Source organism: Lynx rufus, unplaced genomic scaffold (assembly GCF_022079265.1).
Source record: "Lynx rufus isolate CCGP_SWC_20201006 ecotype Redwood Valley unplaced genomic scaffold, mLynRuf1.p SCAF_13, whole genome shotgun sequence".
NCBI classification, from domain to species: Eukaryota; Metazoa; Chordata; class Mammalia; order Carnivora; family Felidae; genus Lynx; species Lynx rufus.
The window spans coordinates 13,069,021-13,088,581 of record NW_025814827.1 but is presented as its reverse complement, the minus strand read 5'-3'; the positions used below and the strand labels follow the sequence as shown (position 1 = coordinate 13,088,581).

The 19,561-nt window shown below is 39.6% G+C and overlaps 1 protein-coding gene and 1 pseudogene across 3 annotated transcripts in view; both read left to right on the top strand.

Annotated features, from left to right (window-relative positions):
• The window catches only part of APH1B (aph-1 homolog B, gamma-secretase subunit), an 82,727-nt gene that overhangs the window by 9,138 nt on the left and 54,028 nt on the right, over window positions 1-19,561 (top strand). For all 3 annotated transcript variants that reach the window (XM_047074999.1, XM_047075000.1, XM_047074998.1), the window contains exon 5: window positions 18,431-18,558. In XM_047074999.1, coding sequence (XP_046930955.1) covers window positions 18,431-18,558 — 128 coding nt within the window. The remainder of the gene's footprint in view (window positions 1-18,430; window positions 18,559-19,561) is intronic.
• On the top strand, window positions 15,349-17,509 carry LOC124508524 (keratin, type II cytoskeletal 8-like; annotated as a pseudogene).

Sequence of the window (19,561 nt, the reverse complement as noted above, 5' to 3'; positions counted from 1 at the left end):
CCTGCTTCACATTCTGTGTCTCCCTCTCTCTTTGCCCCTCCTCCACTCACATGTGTGTGTGCTCTCTCTTTCTCTCAAAAATAAACAAACATTAAAAAAAAAGAAGTAAAGGACCTAGGAAAATAAAAATTTGGTTAGGGTATTTAGGATTTTAGGGTGGAATTTAGCATACATAAAATTTATTTTTATTTTTGTGTACTAATAATGTTGCTGTGTAGTTGATATATTGTAAGTGAATTTTTATAGGATATATGTTTTTTGATTTTTATTAGTTTGTATTTATTTTCAGTATAAGCACTAGTTTTTAATTAGTCATCCTGGCCCCTTTTTGGGATAGGCAGTATAACTGGATTTTGAAATTGAGAGGGGAAAATGGTTGTTTAATGTGATGTTTATGCGTCTACAATGTATATTTAAACATACCTGTATCATTTAGAGATTAACAACAAATCTTCCCTTTTCCTTAAGAACTAGAACACTAATAGGACCTTAGAATCCCTTGTTTTTCATTGTTTCTTCCCCACAGGTAACTATTGCCTTGACTTTGTGTTATTAATTCCCTAGGTTAACCAGGTTTGAAAGCTAGGGTTGTTTTTTTTTTTTTTTTTTTAACTTATATACGTATTTTGTTTTGAAGGTAAAACATGAAAGTTTTACCTTCATGTGTGTATCTGAAAAGAAATTAATCGTTTTCCTGCTTCTGAATATTTAAAAATAAATCATGTGACATTCTTTGAAAAAAGAAATTGAGAAGAAAAAATGATAGTAGAGAAGTTGACCTTTTTTTTTTATTGCTTTTCAAATTTTTTTTAAAATTTCAGTTAGTTAACATAAAGTGCAGTATTGGTTCCAAGTGCAGTATTGGTTCAGTGATTGACCACTTACATACAACACCCAGTGCTCATCACAACAAGTGCCCTCCTTAGTACCAGTCACCCATCTAGCTCATCCCTCACCCACCTCCATCCATCAACCCTCAATTTGGTCTCTATCATTAAGAGTCTCTTATGGTTTGTTCCCATCTCTCTTTTTTCTTTTCTTTTTCCCCCTTCCATTTGTTCATCTGTTTTTTTCTTAAATTCCACATATGAGCGAGCTAATTGTCCTTCTCTTTTTTCGCTAAGCATAATACATTCTAGCTCCATCCATATTGTTGCAAATGGCAAGATTTCATTCCTTCCGGTGGTTCAGTTATATTCCATTGTATATACATACCACATTTTCTTTATCCATTTATCAGCCGATGAACATTTGGCCTGTTTACACAGTTTGGCTGTTGTTGATAGCGCTGCTATGAGCATTGGGGTGCGTGTGTGCTTTTGAATCATAATTTTTTTTTTATGAAATTTATTGTTAGCTTGGTTTCCATACAACACCCGGTGCTCATCCCAAAAGGTGCCCTCCTCAATGCCCATCACCCACTTTCCCTTCCCTCCCACTCCCCATCAACGCTTAGTTTATTCTCAGTTTTTAAGAGTCTCTTATGGTTTGGCTCTCTCCCTCTCTAACTTTTTTTTTTCCTTCCCCTCCCCCATGGTCTTCTGTCAAGTTTCTCAGGATCCACATAAGAGTGAAAACATATGGTATCTGTCTTTCTCTGTGTGACTTATTTCACTTAGCATCACACTCTCCAGTTCCATCCATGTTGCTACAAAAGGCCGTATTTCATTCTTTCTCATTGCCAAGTAGTATTCCATTATGTATATAAACCACAATTTCTTTATCCATTCATCAGTTGATGGACATTTAGGCTCTTTCCATAATTTGGCTGTTGTTGAAAGTGCTGCTATAAACATTGGGGTACAAGTGCCCCTATGCATCAGCACTCCTGTATCCCTTGGGTAAATTCCTAGCAGTGCTATTGCTGGGTCATAAGGTAGATCTATTGCTAATTTTTTGAGGAACCTCCACACTTTTCCAGAGTGGCTGCAACAGTTTGCATTCCTACCAATGGTGCTGGAATGTTCGTTCCCCTTTCTCCACATCCTCGTCAATATCTGTTGTTTCTTGTATTGTTAATTTTAGCCATTCTCACGAGTGGGAGGTGGTATCATCATGGTTTTGATTTGTATTTCCCTGATGATGAGTAATGTTGAGCATCTTTTCATGTGTCTTTTAGCCATCTGGCTGCCTTCTTTGGAAAAATGTCTATTCATGTCTTCTGCCCATTTCTTAACTGGATTATTTGTTTTTTGAATATTGAGTTTGATAAGTTCTTTATAGATTTTGGATACTAACCCTTCATCAGATATGTCATTTGCAAATATCTATCCTTTCCTATTGCGTTGGTTGCCTTTTAGTTTTGATTGTTTCCTTGGCCGTGCAGAAGCTTTTTATCTTGATGAGGTCCCAATAGTTCATTTTTGCTTTTGTTTCCCTTGCCTCGGATGACATGTCTCATAAAAAGTGGGTCAGAGGGGTTGCTGCCTGTGTTCTCCTCTAGGGTTTTGATGGTTTCCTGTCTTACATGTAGGTCTTTTATCCATTTTGAATTTTTGTGTATGGTATAAGAAATTGGTCCAGTTTCATTCTTCATGTTGCTGTCTAGTTTTTGCAACATCATTTGTTGAAGAGACTGTCTTTTCTCCATTGGATATTATTTCCTGCTTTGTTGAAGATTAATTGCCCATATAGTTTTGGTCCATTTCTGGGTTTTCTATTCTGTTCCATTGATCTGTGTGTGTGTGTTTTTGTGCCAGTACCATGCTGTCTTGATGACTACAGCTTTGTAGCATAGCTTGAAGTCCAAAATCGTGATGCCTCCAGCTTTGCTTTTCTTTTTCAGGATTACTTTAGCTATTCAGGGTCTTTGTGGTTCCATACAAATTTTAGGATTGTTTGTTCTAGCTCTGTGAAAAATGCTTGTGGTATTTTGATAGGGATTGCATTTAATGTGTAGATTGCTTTGGGGTAGTATAGACATTTTAAAAATGTTTGTTCTTCCGATCCATAAGCATGGAATGTTTTTCCATTTCTTTGTATTCTCTTCAGTTTCTTTCATAAGTGTTCTATAGTTTACAGAGTACAGATCCTTTACCTCTTTGGTTAGTTTATTCTTAGTTTTCTTATGGTTTTTGGTGCAACTGCAAATGGGATTGTTTCTTTGATATCTTTTTCTGCTGCTTTATTGTTGGTGTATAGAAATGCAACAGATTTCTGTACGTGGATGTTATATCTGCAACTTTGCTGAATTCATTTATTAGTTGTAGCAGTTTTTTGGTAGGATCTTTCAGGATTTCTACAGAGTATGAAGTCATCTGCAAGTTTGGCTTCTTTCTTGCCAGTTTGGATGTCTTTCATTTCTTTTGGCTGAGGCTAAGACTTCCAATACTTTGTTAAATAGTGTTGGTGAAAGTGGACATCCCTGTCTTATTCATGACCATAGAGGAAAAACTCTCAGTTTTTCCCCGTTGAGGATATTAGCTGTGGGTTTTTTGTATATGACCTTATGATGTTGACATATGTTCTGTATATCCCTACCTTGTTGAGGGTTTTTATCAAGAATGGATGCTATATTTTGTCACATGCTTTTTCTGCATCTGTTGAGAAGATAGATCATATGGTTCTTATCCTTTTATTAATGTGATGTATCACATTGATTGGTTTGCAAATATTGAGCCACCCTTGCAGCCCAGGAATAAATCCCAGTTGATTGTGGTGAATAAATCTTTTAATGTACTACTCAGTTTGATTTCCTAGTATCTTGTTGAGATGAGTTGACCTTTTTATTCAAAGATACAGTATAAAAGGACCACCTCATTTCAAATTGCTTTTTCATCCACCAGGTAAAAATTGTCATGCTGCCATGATCATACATTTAGAGTTGATAATGTACATAATATAAAATTTATCTTAAATGTTCAAGAAGAATCTTTTAAAAATAGTTTTAAGAAAATTCCATTGTATTTTTTTCTCCACAAGTTATATCATTAAAATAAGTGTCCCCCATAAACACATTCTATTAATTAAAAATTATTTAACATCTTATGGGGTGCCTGGATGGCTCTGTTGGTTAAGTGTTGAATTCTTGGTTTCAGCTCAGGTCATGATCTCATGGTTCATGGAATGAGCCCCGTATTGGGCTTTGCATTGACAGCACAGAGCCTGTTTGGGATTCTCTCTCTCCTCTTTCTGCCCCTCCCCCCTCAAAATAAATAAACATTAAAAAAATATTTAACATCTTATACTAAAGGAATTTTTGTCCTTAAGGATCTTACCCTCTGGCAAGGAAAATGAGACTAAAAAAAAAAAAAAGAATAACTGCTTTAATATAATTTAAGGTAGCAGTAGAACCAGATATTGGAAGGTATGCCCAAATTTTAAAAACTGCCACAGGTATGGAGGTTCCTCAAAAAACTAAAAATAGAACTACCCTGCAATCCAGCAATCACACTACTAGGTATTTACCCAAAGGATATAAAAATATAGATTCAGTGTAGCACATGCACCCCAGTGTTATAGCAGCATTAACAACAGTAGCCAAACTATGGAGAGAGCCCACATTCCTTACACAGAGGAATATTACTCATCTATCAAAAAGAATGAAATCTTGCCATTTGCAGCAATGTGGGTGGAGCTAGAATGTATTGTGCTAAGCGAAGTAAGTTAGAGAAAGACAAATACCATATAATTCACTCATATGTGGAATTTAAGAAACGAAACAGATGAACATATGGGAAGGAGGAAAAGAGAGGAGAGAGGGAAACAAACCACAAGGGACTCTTAACAATAGAGAACAAACTGAGGGTTGCCTGAGGGAGGTGGGTGGGAGATGGGCCAGATGGGTGATGGGTACTAAGGAGGGCACTTGTGATGAGCACTGGGTGTTGTATGTAAGTGATGAATCTCTGAATTCTACTCCTGAAACTATGATTGCACTGTATGTTAACTGAAATTTAAATAAAAACAAGCTGCTGAGGTAATTTAGTCATCCTGACTATTTTAGTGATCCCCAAACCCAGTAGACTCTTGTTCTTCATTTTAGTCCAGGCCTTGGTATCTCCTGTCTAGATTACTACCATCAACTCCCAACTGCTTAGTCTTTCCTCAGCACACATTTCATATGAATCTGTCCTATATGCAGGCAGCCACCAAACTGATCTTCCTTATAAAAACATATATGACTTGCTAGGGTCTCTTCTTTCCAGGGATTAAGTCAGGGCCCATTACATCTGGCTACAAGTTCATGGGTTGGACTTATTTAGAGGCACCTCCAACAAATCTAATTTTCTTCATCGTAAGCATTCCATAATTACAGCATTTCTGGCAGTTTTTTAAAGGAATTATAATGAACATTAGGTTTTTAGAATAAATGTAATGTTAATAGCTAAAGTCTGTTAGAGTCTAGTATAAATGAACAAAACATAATCAGGAGGGAGTATTACTGCTACGCTTTTCTGTATTTTCTGAAATTGGCCTATTATACTGCTACCTAAGCAGTTTTCTTTTGGTTCACATAGCATTCTCCTAATGGAGTTTCTTTTTCTGCCAGCTTCTTTCGCTAGATGGTGCTAATTCCCTTTCATAAGACTAGCTGAAGATGATTCCTTTGGAAGAAAGTGAAAGAAAGATGTGCTAGCAGTTTGGGGATTGTATTTGCAATTTCTATAAATGCAAGAGAAAATGCAATATTCCAAAGAAAATAAAGTATTTTAATGTCTCTGGCTGTTAGGATGGCAGGTTGACCATGCTGTGAATATGACCTATAGAAATAAAGAACAGCTGTCATTTTATTATATGCAAGAGTTTCTTATTTGTTATAGCATCATTATTTGGAACATAAACTCTGAATTATGCATTGAAGACATTTTCATTGCATTTTTTTTTCAATATATGAAGTTTATTGTCAAATTGGTTTCCATACAACACCCAGTGCTCATCCCAAAAGGTGCCCTCCTCAATACCCATCACCCACCCTCCCCTCCCTCCCACCCCCCGTCAACCCTCAGTTTGTTCTCAGTTTTTAAGAGTCTCTTATGCTTTGGCTCTCTTCCAATCTAACCTCTTTTTTTTTTTTCTTCCCCTCCCCCATGGGTTTCTGTTAAGTTTCTCAGGATCCACATAAGAGTGAAACCATATGGTATCTGTCTTTCTCTGTATGGCTTATTTCACTTAGCATAATAACACTTTCCAGTTCCATCCACGTTGCTACAAGGGGCCATATTTCATTCTTTCTCATTGCCATGTAGTACTCCATTGTGTATATAAACCACAATTTTTTTTATCCATTCATCAGCTGATGGACATTTAGGCTCTTTCCATAATTTGGCTATTGTTGAGAGTGCTGCTATAAACATTGGGGTACAAGTGCCCCTGTGCATCAGTACTCCTGTATCCCTTGGGTAAATTCCTAGCAGTGCTATTGCTGGGTCATAGGGTAGGTCTATTTTTAATTTTCTGAGGAACCTACACACTGTTTTCCAGATAGACTCCACCAGAAGTCTGCTAGAACTGATACATGAATTTAGCAAAGTCGCAGGATACAAAGTCAATGTACAGAAATCAGTTGGATTCTTATACACTAATAATGAAGCAACAGAAAGACAAATAAAGAAACTGATCCCATTCACAATTGTGCCAAGAAGCATAAAATACCTAGGGATAATTCATTGCATTTTAAAATAATAACCTCAGATTTGCATATTTTTTGTGTTTGTTGTGTATGTTATTTATAATTGTTATCGTAACCACTTATTTAGGCATAAGCTCATTTTTTTAAAGTTTATTTATTTTTGAAAGAGAATGAGAACATGTGCGAGCGGGAGATGGGCAGAGACAGAGGGAGAGAGAGAATCCCCAACGGGCTCCGCGCTGAGCATGGAGCTCAGTCCCACGAACGTGAGATCATGACCTGAGCCAAAACCAAGAGTCAGTTTTTTAACTGACTGAGCCACGCAGGCACCCTGCCATGACCTCATTTTTAATTTGTTAGTTAAATCTGTAAGTTTATATGTTAGTTTAACATATGTCGTTACACATGCCTAAGTAGTAATCAGAATAGGGCCTGTGGGGTCACTATGTTAGTGTCAGAGATACACTGTATAATACCTGTCTGTACATAAATTTTTGTATTACAAGTAGGCATAGTTTATAAATGATATGTATTTCTAAGTTAATTAGTTTTATTTATAGTTGTGTAGCAGGTGAGCATTAAATTTTATTAGAGTCATTACCATCTTAGTAATGCTGTATAGAGGCAAAAATATGGAAATTGGAGTCCTAAGTTCAAGTCTTTTTCTGGCTCATTAATTTAGTATTTTGGGCAAGTCCATTTGATCATTTAATCACTCATTCCACACAGGAATATTAAGTATTTTTATCAAACAGAAGTTATACCAAGCTATGAAAATACAGCTTAATTGGTGTCTGTGCCTTCCACTCTTAGTGGGGGATGAAGACAAACAGCTGATTATAATAAAGTGTGATAAATGTTATGATGAGGAAGAGCCATGAGCACACAAAAGTCAAGCCCTGACCCATGCTCAGTTGACCTTGTGTTTGTCTTTTTAGTACTTTCTGCAGTTGTTATTAAGTGGTCAAGTGTGTAGTTATTTATGTCTTTCTCCCAGCTGGATGCAAAGCCTTTTAAGCGCAAGGACTATATCTGTTTTGTTCACACCAGCACCTTGTGGAGTCCTTTATTTCTCAAATATTGATGGAAAAAATGAAAGCTGGGCACAGCTTATGGAGAAAGTGCTATTTGAGTAGAAACTGAAAGATGAATAATAGCTAGGCAGGCAAAAGAAGGAGGTTGTCAGGGAAGAAGGTACCAGGTGGAGGGTTTTCCCTACTGTCCTGGAGGTAAGAAAGACATTGTTCATTGGGTAAAGGAAGTACTAGACTTCTGTCTAACCCTCAATTTCTTTATCTTTCTTTTTTTTTCTTTTATATTTGGCTTTTATTTATTTATTTTAAATATGAAATTTATTGTCTAATTGGTTTCCATACAACACCCAGTGCTCATCCCAACAGGTGCCCTCCTCAGTACCCATCACCACCCTTCCCCCCTCCCATCCCCCAAACAAAATTTCCTCATATTTCAAGAAGAACAAAAATGATGCCTAGCTCCGAGTTGTAATGAATTAAATGAAATTAATTTAGAGAGTAAATAATTGAATAAACTGTAAAATGGCATAAAGGTAGAAAAAGTCGTTCTTATCAGGGTAGAGAATTTGGTTCTTGAAATTAAAAAACAGGATTTGGAGGATAATTTCTCTAATTTATGTGGAATCTGGGTTTATTACTCTGAATTGTCTCTCCTGCTTTAGAAGAAAAATGTCTTTAACTGGTATTCAGTAAGAAGGGCAGCTAATATTTTATTCTTAAAACTTCCCCAAATCATTTCATTTATATTTTCTTGGCAGTGCTCCTATCTAGGTAAGGTCTTAAACTTTGTACCCACTCACTAGGAGAAATCAGCACAGGTCAGATCATCATGTTCAGTTCTGAGCATTGTGATTTAACAGGAATACTAAAGAACTAAAATTGGTACAGAAGAACATTGTGAGTATGGTGAAAGACCTAGAAGCTGTGTCCAATGGGGACTGATTGAAGGGAGAGGAACGTTGAGCCTGAAGGAAAATAAAAGTAAGAGGAACACAGGAGATTCGATATTTGTCCCAATTTGTCATTCCCGTTATAGAATTACGCATCCACATCCTTGCATGGCCTGTCATGGCCAGGATGTACTTCTCTGCGCTTGAGGTTACACACAGTAATGTGACTTGAGTTGGTTAATTTGTGGATGTAAGGTAAGTCAGAGGCCAAAAAAGCACTTTATGGTTGGGCCTGCCTCTTTGGACTCTGGTCATGTGCCATGAGAACGTGTCCCGCATAGACTTGCATGCAGCTGTAGCAGCCTGTAGCAGTGCTGCCCGGCTGAGCCCAACCTTAATCAGCCAGAGCATAGTCAGTGAGACCTTTAGACCAATGAACATGACTCTTATAACCCAGTGAGTTTCCTTTTTTTCCTATAATATTTTAAGTATAATCCTTATAATATGTCAGTTTGTTACATGTTTAGACTTTTATTATTTTTGTTAGTGTTTGTTTATTTTTGAGAGAGAGAGAGAGAGAGAGAGAGCATGAACAGGGGAGGAGCAGAGAGAGGTAGACACAAATCTGAAGCAGGCTCCAGGCTCCGAGCTGTCAGCACAGAGCCCGATGTGGGGCTCAAACTCATAAACTGTGAGATCATGACCTGAGCTGAAGTCGGACGCTTAACCAACTCAGCCACCCAGATGCCCCAGGTGTTTAGACTTTTAAATGAAAGCTCTTTGTAAGCAACATTATCTCAAATGACTGTCTTACCAATTACAAAGTGGTAGACTAATAGATTAACATCTATTAATGATACAGAGAAAGTTTTTAACAATGGAGATTAATCTGAAATTCCTACTCTTCTCTGAAAGTATTAGAATCTTAATTTCTTAGAATAAATCATCAGAGCTGACTGCCACTGCTTATGATGCAGTAATATGTCATCAGTGTTGTCATCACATATATTTTTTCGTTAGGTTTTCATTATATCAGTAGCATAATAGTCTTTCCTTCAAGCTGTCCATGTAAGAGAGAATGGGAAACTCTACTGTTGGAATGTCCTTGGCTTGTTAGAGACTAGCAGCTTGTGATACGTTATCATGGATGCAGAGCACCGACAACCGTCTTTAGGCAGTATGCAAACAGGGAGCTCAGGAGGCTGCTTCACAGTTTGGCTGAAAGAACGACACAGGCTGTGGCTCTAAGACTTGGTGGCTCTTTCAGATATGTTCCAGGCTACTTTCTGAGACACTGATGTCTTTTCTGTCACATGGCTGAGTGGCTGGCCCCTGCTGACCCCTATGCAGCTCAGGCAGTCTACTGGCTTCTGCTGCTCATTTTTCTTCAGGCCATGTTTCTTCTTCTTTGCGTGTGAATAAGTCCTTATTTTCTTCATCCACTACTGCCTTTAATTTTTGGTGTTTTTGTGTTTAGTTTCTTTTTCTTCCTAGAGAAATTCCCAGAGAATTTTTTCATAGCAATGATGAGCAGGATATTACTCTGCAGATGACTTGCGCTGGATAAAAGTAACATTTTTGGAATATCATCTGACATAGTATCTTTTTTTCCTTCAGTCCCATAGGAACATATATTTTTTCCACTACCTCACTATTTACAAGTTTGAAAGGGGGAGAAAAAAACCCACCCTGTTTCCAGCTTTATTGACCAGTCTGGCCTTTCTCAGTCACCTCAGCGTGATCCTGTGAGCTCCGTTGCCGTGTTGGGAGCATGTTCTGGGAGTCCTGGCATTTGCTGATCTGTTCTGTGCCTACTTCTTGTCACCCAGGATGCTCTTCACTGCTGGGATCATTGGTGCCAGTTTGCTCCCCTGCCTCTCCATGGTTCTTGTAAAGAGAACTAGAATGTTCACATCAGGGCTGCTGCATTGCATCATTTCTGGGGAAATCATTCATATTGTAATATGTTTCACTGGTGTACTCTGAGGTTTTCCTCAGTACTCTGAGTGCTATTACTGGAGCAAGTCTTAGCCAAATTTCCTGGAACCAGACTTTTTGTATTTTATGCATAAATGTTTAGAAATCTTTGTGGTTCTTTTTTAAGGAATTAATCAACCTTGAGGTTTATTTTAAGGGATACATCTATTTGATTTTATCAGCTTTTTCATTATTCGCAGTTCTTCACCAAAGAAGATATATTTTATTTCATCAAAATATCAAAAAATATTTTGATATACAAAGATTTTGATTTACAAAGGTTTACTCAAATATTAACTTTGAATATTTACTTGAATATTTTTTTCAATTTTTTAATATTTTCTATTTTTGAATGAGAGAGAGTGAGCGAGTGTGAGTGGGCAGGTACAGAGAGGGAGAGGGAGACACAGAATCTGAAACAGGCTCCAGGCTCTGAGCTGTCAGCACAGACCCTGATACGGGGCTTGAACTCAGAAATGGCGAGATCATGACCTGAACCGAAGTCAGATGCTTAGACTGAGCCACCCAGGTGCCCCTTTACTTGAATATATCAATCTTGAGATTGAATTCCCAGTTTCAGATGTTGATTTTCCATCTTTAGGGGATTTTTTTCTTCTTACATTGAATGGAACAATGATTTGAAAATCTGACTTCTCATCAGTAATTCTGGAGGACAGAAAACAGTGCAACAACATCTTTAAAGTGATGTTCTTAAGAAGTCTTCCTCATTTCAATTGATGCCCTTCCATCCTTCCTCTTGCTCAGGCAAAAACCTTGGCACAATTCCTTTCTTGGCACAATTTTTCCTTTTTTCTTATAACTCACATCCAGTCCAGCTATACATCTTACCTCCAACTTTCATTTAAATCTCCATCCAAGTTCTTTTGGCCAACTCACATCTTATCTCCAACTTTCATTTAAATATCCAACCAAGTTCTTTTGTGCTTAGTTTTGCTTTATATATAGCATTAGGAACGAATGGTTTGAGAGCTGGTTTGGAGCAAACACTTAAAGGTAAATTTTGGGATGCCTAAGTGGCTCAGTCAGTTAAGCGTCTGACTCTTGATTTAGGCTCAGGTCATGATCTCATGGTTTGTGAGCTCAAACCCTATGTTGGGCTCTGCGCTGACAGTGTGGAGCCTGCTTGGGATTCTGTCTCATTCTCTGCCCTTTCCCTGCTTGCTCACTCTCTGTCTGTCTCAAAATAAATAAATAAATAAATAAACAAACAATTAAAAAAAAAAAGGTAAATCTGATGATGCTGAAACTATTCCAGGCCAGAGACAAACATGGAAAGGCCCTAGTTAATGTCGTAAAGCCAACACAGCATTAATACAAAGCAGTAGAATCCAGAGAACCCACACTCCCGGCCCACTGCCAGAGGATAGGTTTCCCATTAGGGAGTTGTACCGTAGGTTCCCATGAACACTGCCTTAGGCCACTCATGCTCCCAGTGGCAGCTGTAGCCAATAACTTTTGGCATAGTTATCCAGCATTTTTGTGACAATAGCTGAGTAATAGAGTTTCAGTTTTTTTTAAGTGTGCTACATATGGGAAATAAAAGAGTTGACTCATTTTTCTTCAAAAAGCCTTCCTAGGATCAACAAGCAGCATTTGGAGCAGAGTTTCTCAATGGCACTATTGACATTTGGGCTCAAATTATTCTTCGTTAGCGGGAGATGGAGGGCTGTCTTGTGTATTGTAGGGTGTTCAACAGCATCCCTGGCCTCTGTCTACTAAATGCCAAAAGTACCCCATCCTCAGTTGTGGCACCCAAAAATGTCTACGGATATTGACAAATGCTCTCTGGGGGCAAAACTGCCTCACTTGTGAATCACTGAGTTAGAAGGCAGATTTGGGTTCAGTTGGAGAAGAAACTTTCCCACCGTGACTGCTTTAATGAAGTAAGCTTCTAGACTGGATTTGAAGTGGACCCTGTGGGATTTACTTTTTCATTGCACAGAGATTAGTTCATAAAACGTCTAAGAAGTTTCCCAATGCTGACTCCCCACTCTGATGAACTAATCTGGAGAGGATTTCATCATTTTTTAACATTTGTTAGGGAGACTTTAAACAAAATCATATCTTTGACAGTCTGTTCAGTTCATGAGAATATTTCAGAAGCATTTTCGTAAATATGAAATGATAAATGCTGTTTAAACACCAGTAGTTAATTCAGATTGCTTTCAGGACATCTCTTTATGATCTGTTTGGTATTAAGGGATAGTACTACCCCTTTCTTATTGCTATGTAATATAAGATAGTTTTCAATATGCCTTTTTTAAATCTTGGAGAATGTTATTTGATCAGCAATGTATATATTTCTATATTATAATAATTAGGTCACAGGAATGTCATGTTTTTTAAAGCTAAATTTTAAGTTAAATCACTCTTTCAGGAAAAGCATTTTCAATAATATTTAGTTCTGTGGCTTGACTTCTACTTTGGCTAGGTCAATGGAGATCGCTCAAGAATCCAGAGAGTTTCTGTAACCAAGAGGGATGGAGAACAGTCCCTCACTTCACAGAACCTTGACACGCCAGACTCTTTTCTTACTCGGAGAAGGAAGCCAGAAGCTCATTAGTAACTACATTCTGTCTCTAGGCAGTTGAGGCTAACCCTTGGCTTTGCTAAGTCCTCCTCTGCATGTTGCTGCCACCACCCAGCAGCAGCCTTTGGCTCTCTCTGGCATAGTTGGAGATACTCTGAAGTTGTCGAGGGAAGCCAGATGATAGCAGTGTCTGTGCTGGTAGGATCTAGTATTAGAATCAGTTGCTATTTTAAGCTGCTATCTTTGCAGGGACAGAAAAGTAGATACCAGGAATAAGGGAGAGAGGGACAAGCATGAAAATGAGGATATTTGTGAATCTATGTGCTGAAACATTTAGAGTATATTCAGGAAGAACAAAAGAGCCAAATAGTAAATGTGGCCTCTTAAAGATAACACTGAAACGTTTTGCTTAAAAATGGGTTAGATTAAAACATTCTTTACCAAGGGAATTTGACTTAAAAGATATTTGGAAGAGGAAGTCCATTATCAAACTAGCAGCTACAGTTTCACAAACAGATGTACAAAATTTGTTAGAATGTTAATCAGGTTTCTGATTAATGTTCCAAAACACTAGAAATTATAGAACTTCCTTTTATCAGTCTGTATTATAAAGAAGTTGTGAAATTTATATGATTAAGTTAGAGAAGTTTTTTTTCTATTTTTAAGAATATTAGAACAAAGGACACTTAGGGTTAGATTCACTGAAGGAATTGTTGAATTTTATAGTTAGGAACATGAAATGAGCAAGTTTTACTAATAAAAAGATAATATCCTAGAATAGCAAATCCTCTAGTTGGAATTCTGTTTACTAGAGACAAGTATCAACATAGTATGTATGTACCTCTAGCTACATGTACATGGCACGATACTCAGGTCTCCATTTCTCTTGGACCGCTAACCAGTTGCAGAGGGAATAAACAATGAATCGCAGTATTCTAAAGAGCACATTGTAATAGGAAAGGCTTGTGATGACATGGAAGCCAGCCAGAAATGAATGCCAGCCGAGTAAATAAGCAGTCAGGTAAGAATATGCAGTGTTTTCACAAATGTCCGAGAGGTCCCCTTTGGATACTGTTAATAAAACAGGAAACTGAAAGGATGAGGCAGAGTCCCATGGGATTGTGTTTTGTGCACCTTGATAGCCCCAGTGCCTGGAACAGTGCCTGCCCATAATGGACATTGAATAAGTATGGGGAGGAAGAAGACAAATGTAAAAGTAATATCAGGTCAGAGGAAGAAATAAATGTCCAAGAGTGAAGAAGAGTGCATTTTAAAACATAGCCCAGTACCTAGGAAACTTGGATAAATGTGGTAACCGCTTGCTGCTTTGCCTCGCTTTCTTTCCCACATGACAGTACAACTCATTAAAGGCTCTGCCCTACTCATCTTTGAACCTGGAGACGATAGCAGATCGTAGTATCATTTATTGAAAAGCTGTGGTTTATATTAAAGCACTGTTCTTCCCTGGAACAGCCCTATGAGGTATTATTGGCCGCATTTCTGAAATAAAGGAAACAGAAGGGGAGGGAGGTTAAATAATCTGGCCAAAGCCATATTGTGGAGCTCGCATTCCATCTCAGGATTGTGTGACTCCTGAGCTCCTATACAGAATCTTTAGGCCAGACTATCCAGGTGCTCAGTAAATGTGTGCTCAGTGTTTTTTAAAAATGAAGATTAGGTGTCCTAAAGAATTCACCAAGGAGATGGCATCAAGCTAGATGTTAAGTAAAAGTAAGATTTGGATGTGGTGAAATGTTGCCATCATCCCAAAGGTACATATTTTAAAACTCCTCCTCTACTTTAAAGTATTTGTCATCATTTCACTAAATGATGTCATTATATATAAAAACTTGCCTTCTAGGGGAGCCTAGATGGCTCACTTGGTTAAGCTCCCGACTTAGGCTCAGGTTGTGATCTCACAGCTTGTGGGTTCAATCCCTGCGTCAGGCTCTATGCAGACAGCTCAGAGCCTGGAGCCTCCTTTGGATCTCTCACTCTCTCTCTGCCCCTCCCCTGCTCACGCTCTGTCTCTCTCCCTCTCTGTAAAGTAAACAAACATTAAAAAAAAATTAAAACTTGCCTTCTTCTAATCACAACAATTATATCCTTTTAATGTATAACAGTTTTGTCCTTTTCATATAGTTTTTGGATGTTTTTAACTTTGTATAAATAGTGGTTGGTGTCCCACAATATACTTTTGTCCCCACTAGCATTATATTATTGAGATCATTTATATTATAGAGCATATAGTATTCCATTGTGTGAATACACCACAGTTTATCCATTCTGATAATGATGGAAATTTTTTGTTAATATAAACAATGATAGTATAAATATTCTTGTATATGTCACTTGGTGCACATATATTAGAGTTTTCCAGGGTAGTGGTTCTCACATTTGAGCATACATCAGAACCACCTGAAGGGCTGTTTAAACACAGGTTGCAAGGCTCTTTGATTCAGGAAGTCTGGGGTAAGTCCCAAGAATGTGCATTTCTAACACCGTCTCAGATACTAATGATCTATTGATCCAAGAACTAACTGCTTCAGAGTATATATCTAACTGTGGAGTTGTTGGAGTGAAATAGAGTACATACTTTCAATTTTACTAGGTAATGCTAGATTGTTTTCCTATCAGCAATGTGAAAGCGAATTGTCAGACTTGAATTTTTGCCAGACTGGTGGGTGTTAATGGTATCTTATTATGTGGCTGAAAGGGGAAATCGATATGCTTTTTTTTCTTCATATTAAAACTTTCAGAATAGACCCTAGAAGCAGCTTCTTGGCTCCTTCTCGAACCTCAGGCAGGTTCAGCCTACTTGTCTCCACTCCAACTTCCACACTGGCCTCCACCATGTCTATCAGGGTGACCCAGAAGTCCTACAAGGTGTCCTCCTCTGGCCCCCGGGCTTTCAGCAGCCTCTCCTTCACTCACGCGCCTGGCTCCCGCATCAGCTCTGCCCTGTCCTGGGTGGAAAGTGGCAGCAGCTTCCAGCATGGCCTGGGCAGCAGCATGAGTGTAGTTGGGGGCTACGGCAGGCCCGGGAGTATGGGGGGCATCACGGCTGTCTCAGTGAACCAGAGCCTGCTGAGCCCTCTTAAGCTGGAGGTGGACCCCAACATCCAGGCCATGCGCAGCCAGGGGAAGGAGATCAAGACCCTCAACAACAGGTTTGCCTCCTTCATTGACACGGTGTGGCATCTGGAGCAGCAGAACAAAATTCTGGAGACCAAGTGGAACCTCTTGCGGGAGCAGAAAACCTCTCGCAGCAACATGGACAACACGTTCGAGAGTTACATCGACAACCTTCGGCGGCAGCTGGAAACCCTAGGCCAGGAGAAGCTGAAGCTGGAGGTGGAGCTTGGCAACATGCCGGGCCTGGTGGAGGACTTCAATAAATACGAGGAGATCAAAGAACGTGCAGACATGGAGAATGAATCTGTCCTCATCAAGAAGGATGTGGACGAAGCTTACATGAACTAGGTGGAGCTGGAGTCCCGCTTGGAAGGGCTGACTGATGAGATCAACTTCTTAAGGCAGCTGTATGAAGAGGAGATCCCTGAGCTGCTGCCCAGATCTCTGACACGACTGTGGTGCTGTCCATGGGCAGCAGCCACTCCCTGGATCTGGGTGGCATCATTGCCAAGGTCAAGGCCCAGTATGAGGAGATCGCCAACAGCAGCCAGGCTGAGGCTGAGACCATGTACCAGATCAAGTACGAGCAGCTGCGGACATTGGCCGGGAAGCATGGGGATGACCTCCATCGCACAAAGACGGAGATTTCCAAGATGAACCAGAACACTAACTGACGCCAGGCTGAGATTGAGGGCCTGAAAAACCACAGGGCTTCCCTGGAGGCCACCATAGCTGATACCAAGCAGCGTGGGGAGCTGGCCGTGAAGGACGCCAATGCTAAAGTGGCCGAGCTGGAGGCCGCTCTGCAGTGAGCCAAGCAGGACATGGCCCGGTAGCTGCAGGAGTACCAGGAGCTCATGAACATCAAGCTGGCCCTGGACATCAAGATCACCACCTACTGCAAGCTGCTGGAGGGCGAGGAAAGCAGGCTGGAGTCTGGGATGCAGAACATGAGCATCCACACTAAGACCTCCACCGGCTACTTGGGTGGGCTGGTCTCAGCCTACAGGGGCCACATGAGCCCTGGCGTCAGCTATGCCTTCCAGTCCGGCTTCAGCTCTGGCCAGAGCTCTGCTTCCTCTGGCCATGTCAGCTCCTCCAAGGCTGTGGTGGTGAAGAAGATCGAGACCCGTGATGGGAAGCTGGTGTCCTGGTCGTCTGACGTCCTGTCCAAGCGAACAACCACTGTGGTCCCTCCCAGCCTCCCCACTCCCGTGGCTGCCGTAGAGCCTGTGGGGGAAGGAGCCGTGCAGGGGAGCGTCGGGAATGAGAGGCCCACCTAAGCCTCACCTCAGTCCTTGGCCTACCCTTAGAGGGAGTCCACCACCCTGGGTACCCCCCGCTTGCCCATGTCCCCAGCTAAAAGCCAATTCAAGAGTTTTTTCCCAAATAAAGCCTCAGATGGCTCTGCCAATCCCCCCCTTCCCCCCAAAAAAACCTTTCAGAATATGCGGAATTGGTTCATTTTAAATAATATTTTCAGGGCACAGGAAACACACTCTTTTCCACAGAAAAATCTGGGTGTGCTGATCAAATTCAGTTTTTGTTGCCTAAGAAGAATCTTAGATAATTGTTGTAATTTTTAATTTTTTTATTCTTCCATTGGCCTTTTTAAAAAGGAAAGAACACAGGAGAAATTCCACTTTAGTGAGACTTGTGTAAACTGAATGTACTCCGTTCAGTTGAGGATGGTGCAAAAGGCTAATTTGGAAAGAGTTGATTAGATACCACACTAGTTTTATTGCGTTCCTCAGAGATAGTCCTTGAAAGCCAGGTCCAAGCTGACTTTAGGTTTAACAGGTTTAACAGGTTCACATTCTGCATGAGAAGCTAATGCAGACCTGGCGCCTCCTTCAGGCTTTCCAGGGGCGCCTGGGTGGCTCAGTCGGTTGAGCATCCAACTTCGGCTGAGGTCGTGATCTTGGGGTTCGTGAGCTCGAGCCCTGCATTGAGCTCTTTGTTGACACCTCAGAGCCTGGAGCCTGCTTCGGAACCTGTGACTCCCTCTCTCTCTGCCCCTCACGCTGTCTCTCTCTCTCTCTCTCTCTCTCTCTCTCTGTGTCTCAAAAAATAAACATTAAAAAAAAAAAGTGTTGCTTTCCAGTTTACTATTTGAGCAAATGTGTGTCAAAGTCCTGCTTCTGGCAGGTGGTAGTTAAACTCTCAAGGTGGTGTACCGCACCCCAAGAGCCTGTTGTATCATGACCAAGTGTGACTGGGCTTTGGCATCCGTGTCTGTATGACTGGATACTAATTGATAACTGTCTTTCAGCTTTCATGACGCTGGTTATCATATTGCTGCACGTGTTCTGGGGCATCATATTTTTTGATGGCTGTGAGAAGAAAAAGTGGTCTGCCCTTCTTGTAGTTCTTCTGACCCATCTGCTGGTGTCAGCCCTGGTGAGTATTGATTGTCACCATGCTCACAGTATTTTTTGGATCATAAGTCCACATATGGTAGATTCCACTCTCAGTGAAATACATGCTCATGGGAAGACGAAGCTCTTTAATGAGTGAATGGTAGATAGATAGATAAATCATCTATTCCTACAGAAAAAAGCCACTATTAATTTGTTGGTTGATTTCATTAAAGATTTTATTTTATGTATGTTTCTTTTATGAGTATAGTCAAGCCTGAAATAGTCTTGCATTAGGCTTACATTATGTAACACATCTTAAATAAGTACCATGTTATTAGAAATCCTTTTCATATATACATTTTAATAGCCTTATATCATTACATAGAATTATATTATAGTTTGCTTAACTGATTAATCACATCTATTTCAAAATTTTGTTTCTTACAATGCTGTCTTGAACATCTTTGTACATGAAATTTTTTCAATATGATGTTTAGGTTTCATAGAATGAAAATATGAAATTAAATGGTACAAATATTTTTAAAGCCCTTGATATAAATTGGTAAAGTCCTCTCCACAAGGATTGTACCATTTCTACTCACTCTGATAAATAACAAGGGTGCCCATTTTATTCCTTCCTCACTGAAATTATAATTATTATGCCAGTTTTCTAAATAACTAAAATTTAAAAAGAAAGCTTGACTAGCTATATTTCTTAAGAATATTTAATGGTTTGGGTTTGACTTTCATGGTAATTTGCCATGTATTTACATCAGAATTATCCCCACCACTGCCTTGTCCAGACCCTTATCATTTCTCATCTCTTAGTATTAGAGGGGTTCTTTCTGATGGTGTCCTACCTCATGTTTCTCTCTTCTCCATCCACTTAGAATTTATATCAAGTTTTCTCATACTGGGCTCCTTGACCTCTGATGCATCTAAAATGAAGTCTTGCAGGGGTGCCTGGCTGGCTTAGTTGCTAAAGCACGTGACTCTTGATCTCTGGGTCGTGAGTTCAGGCCACCAGTTATAGGCATAGAGAT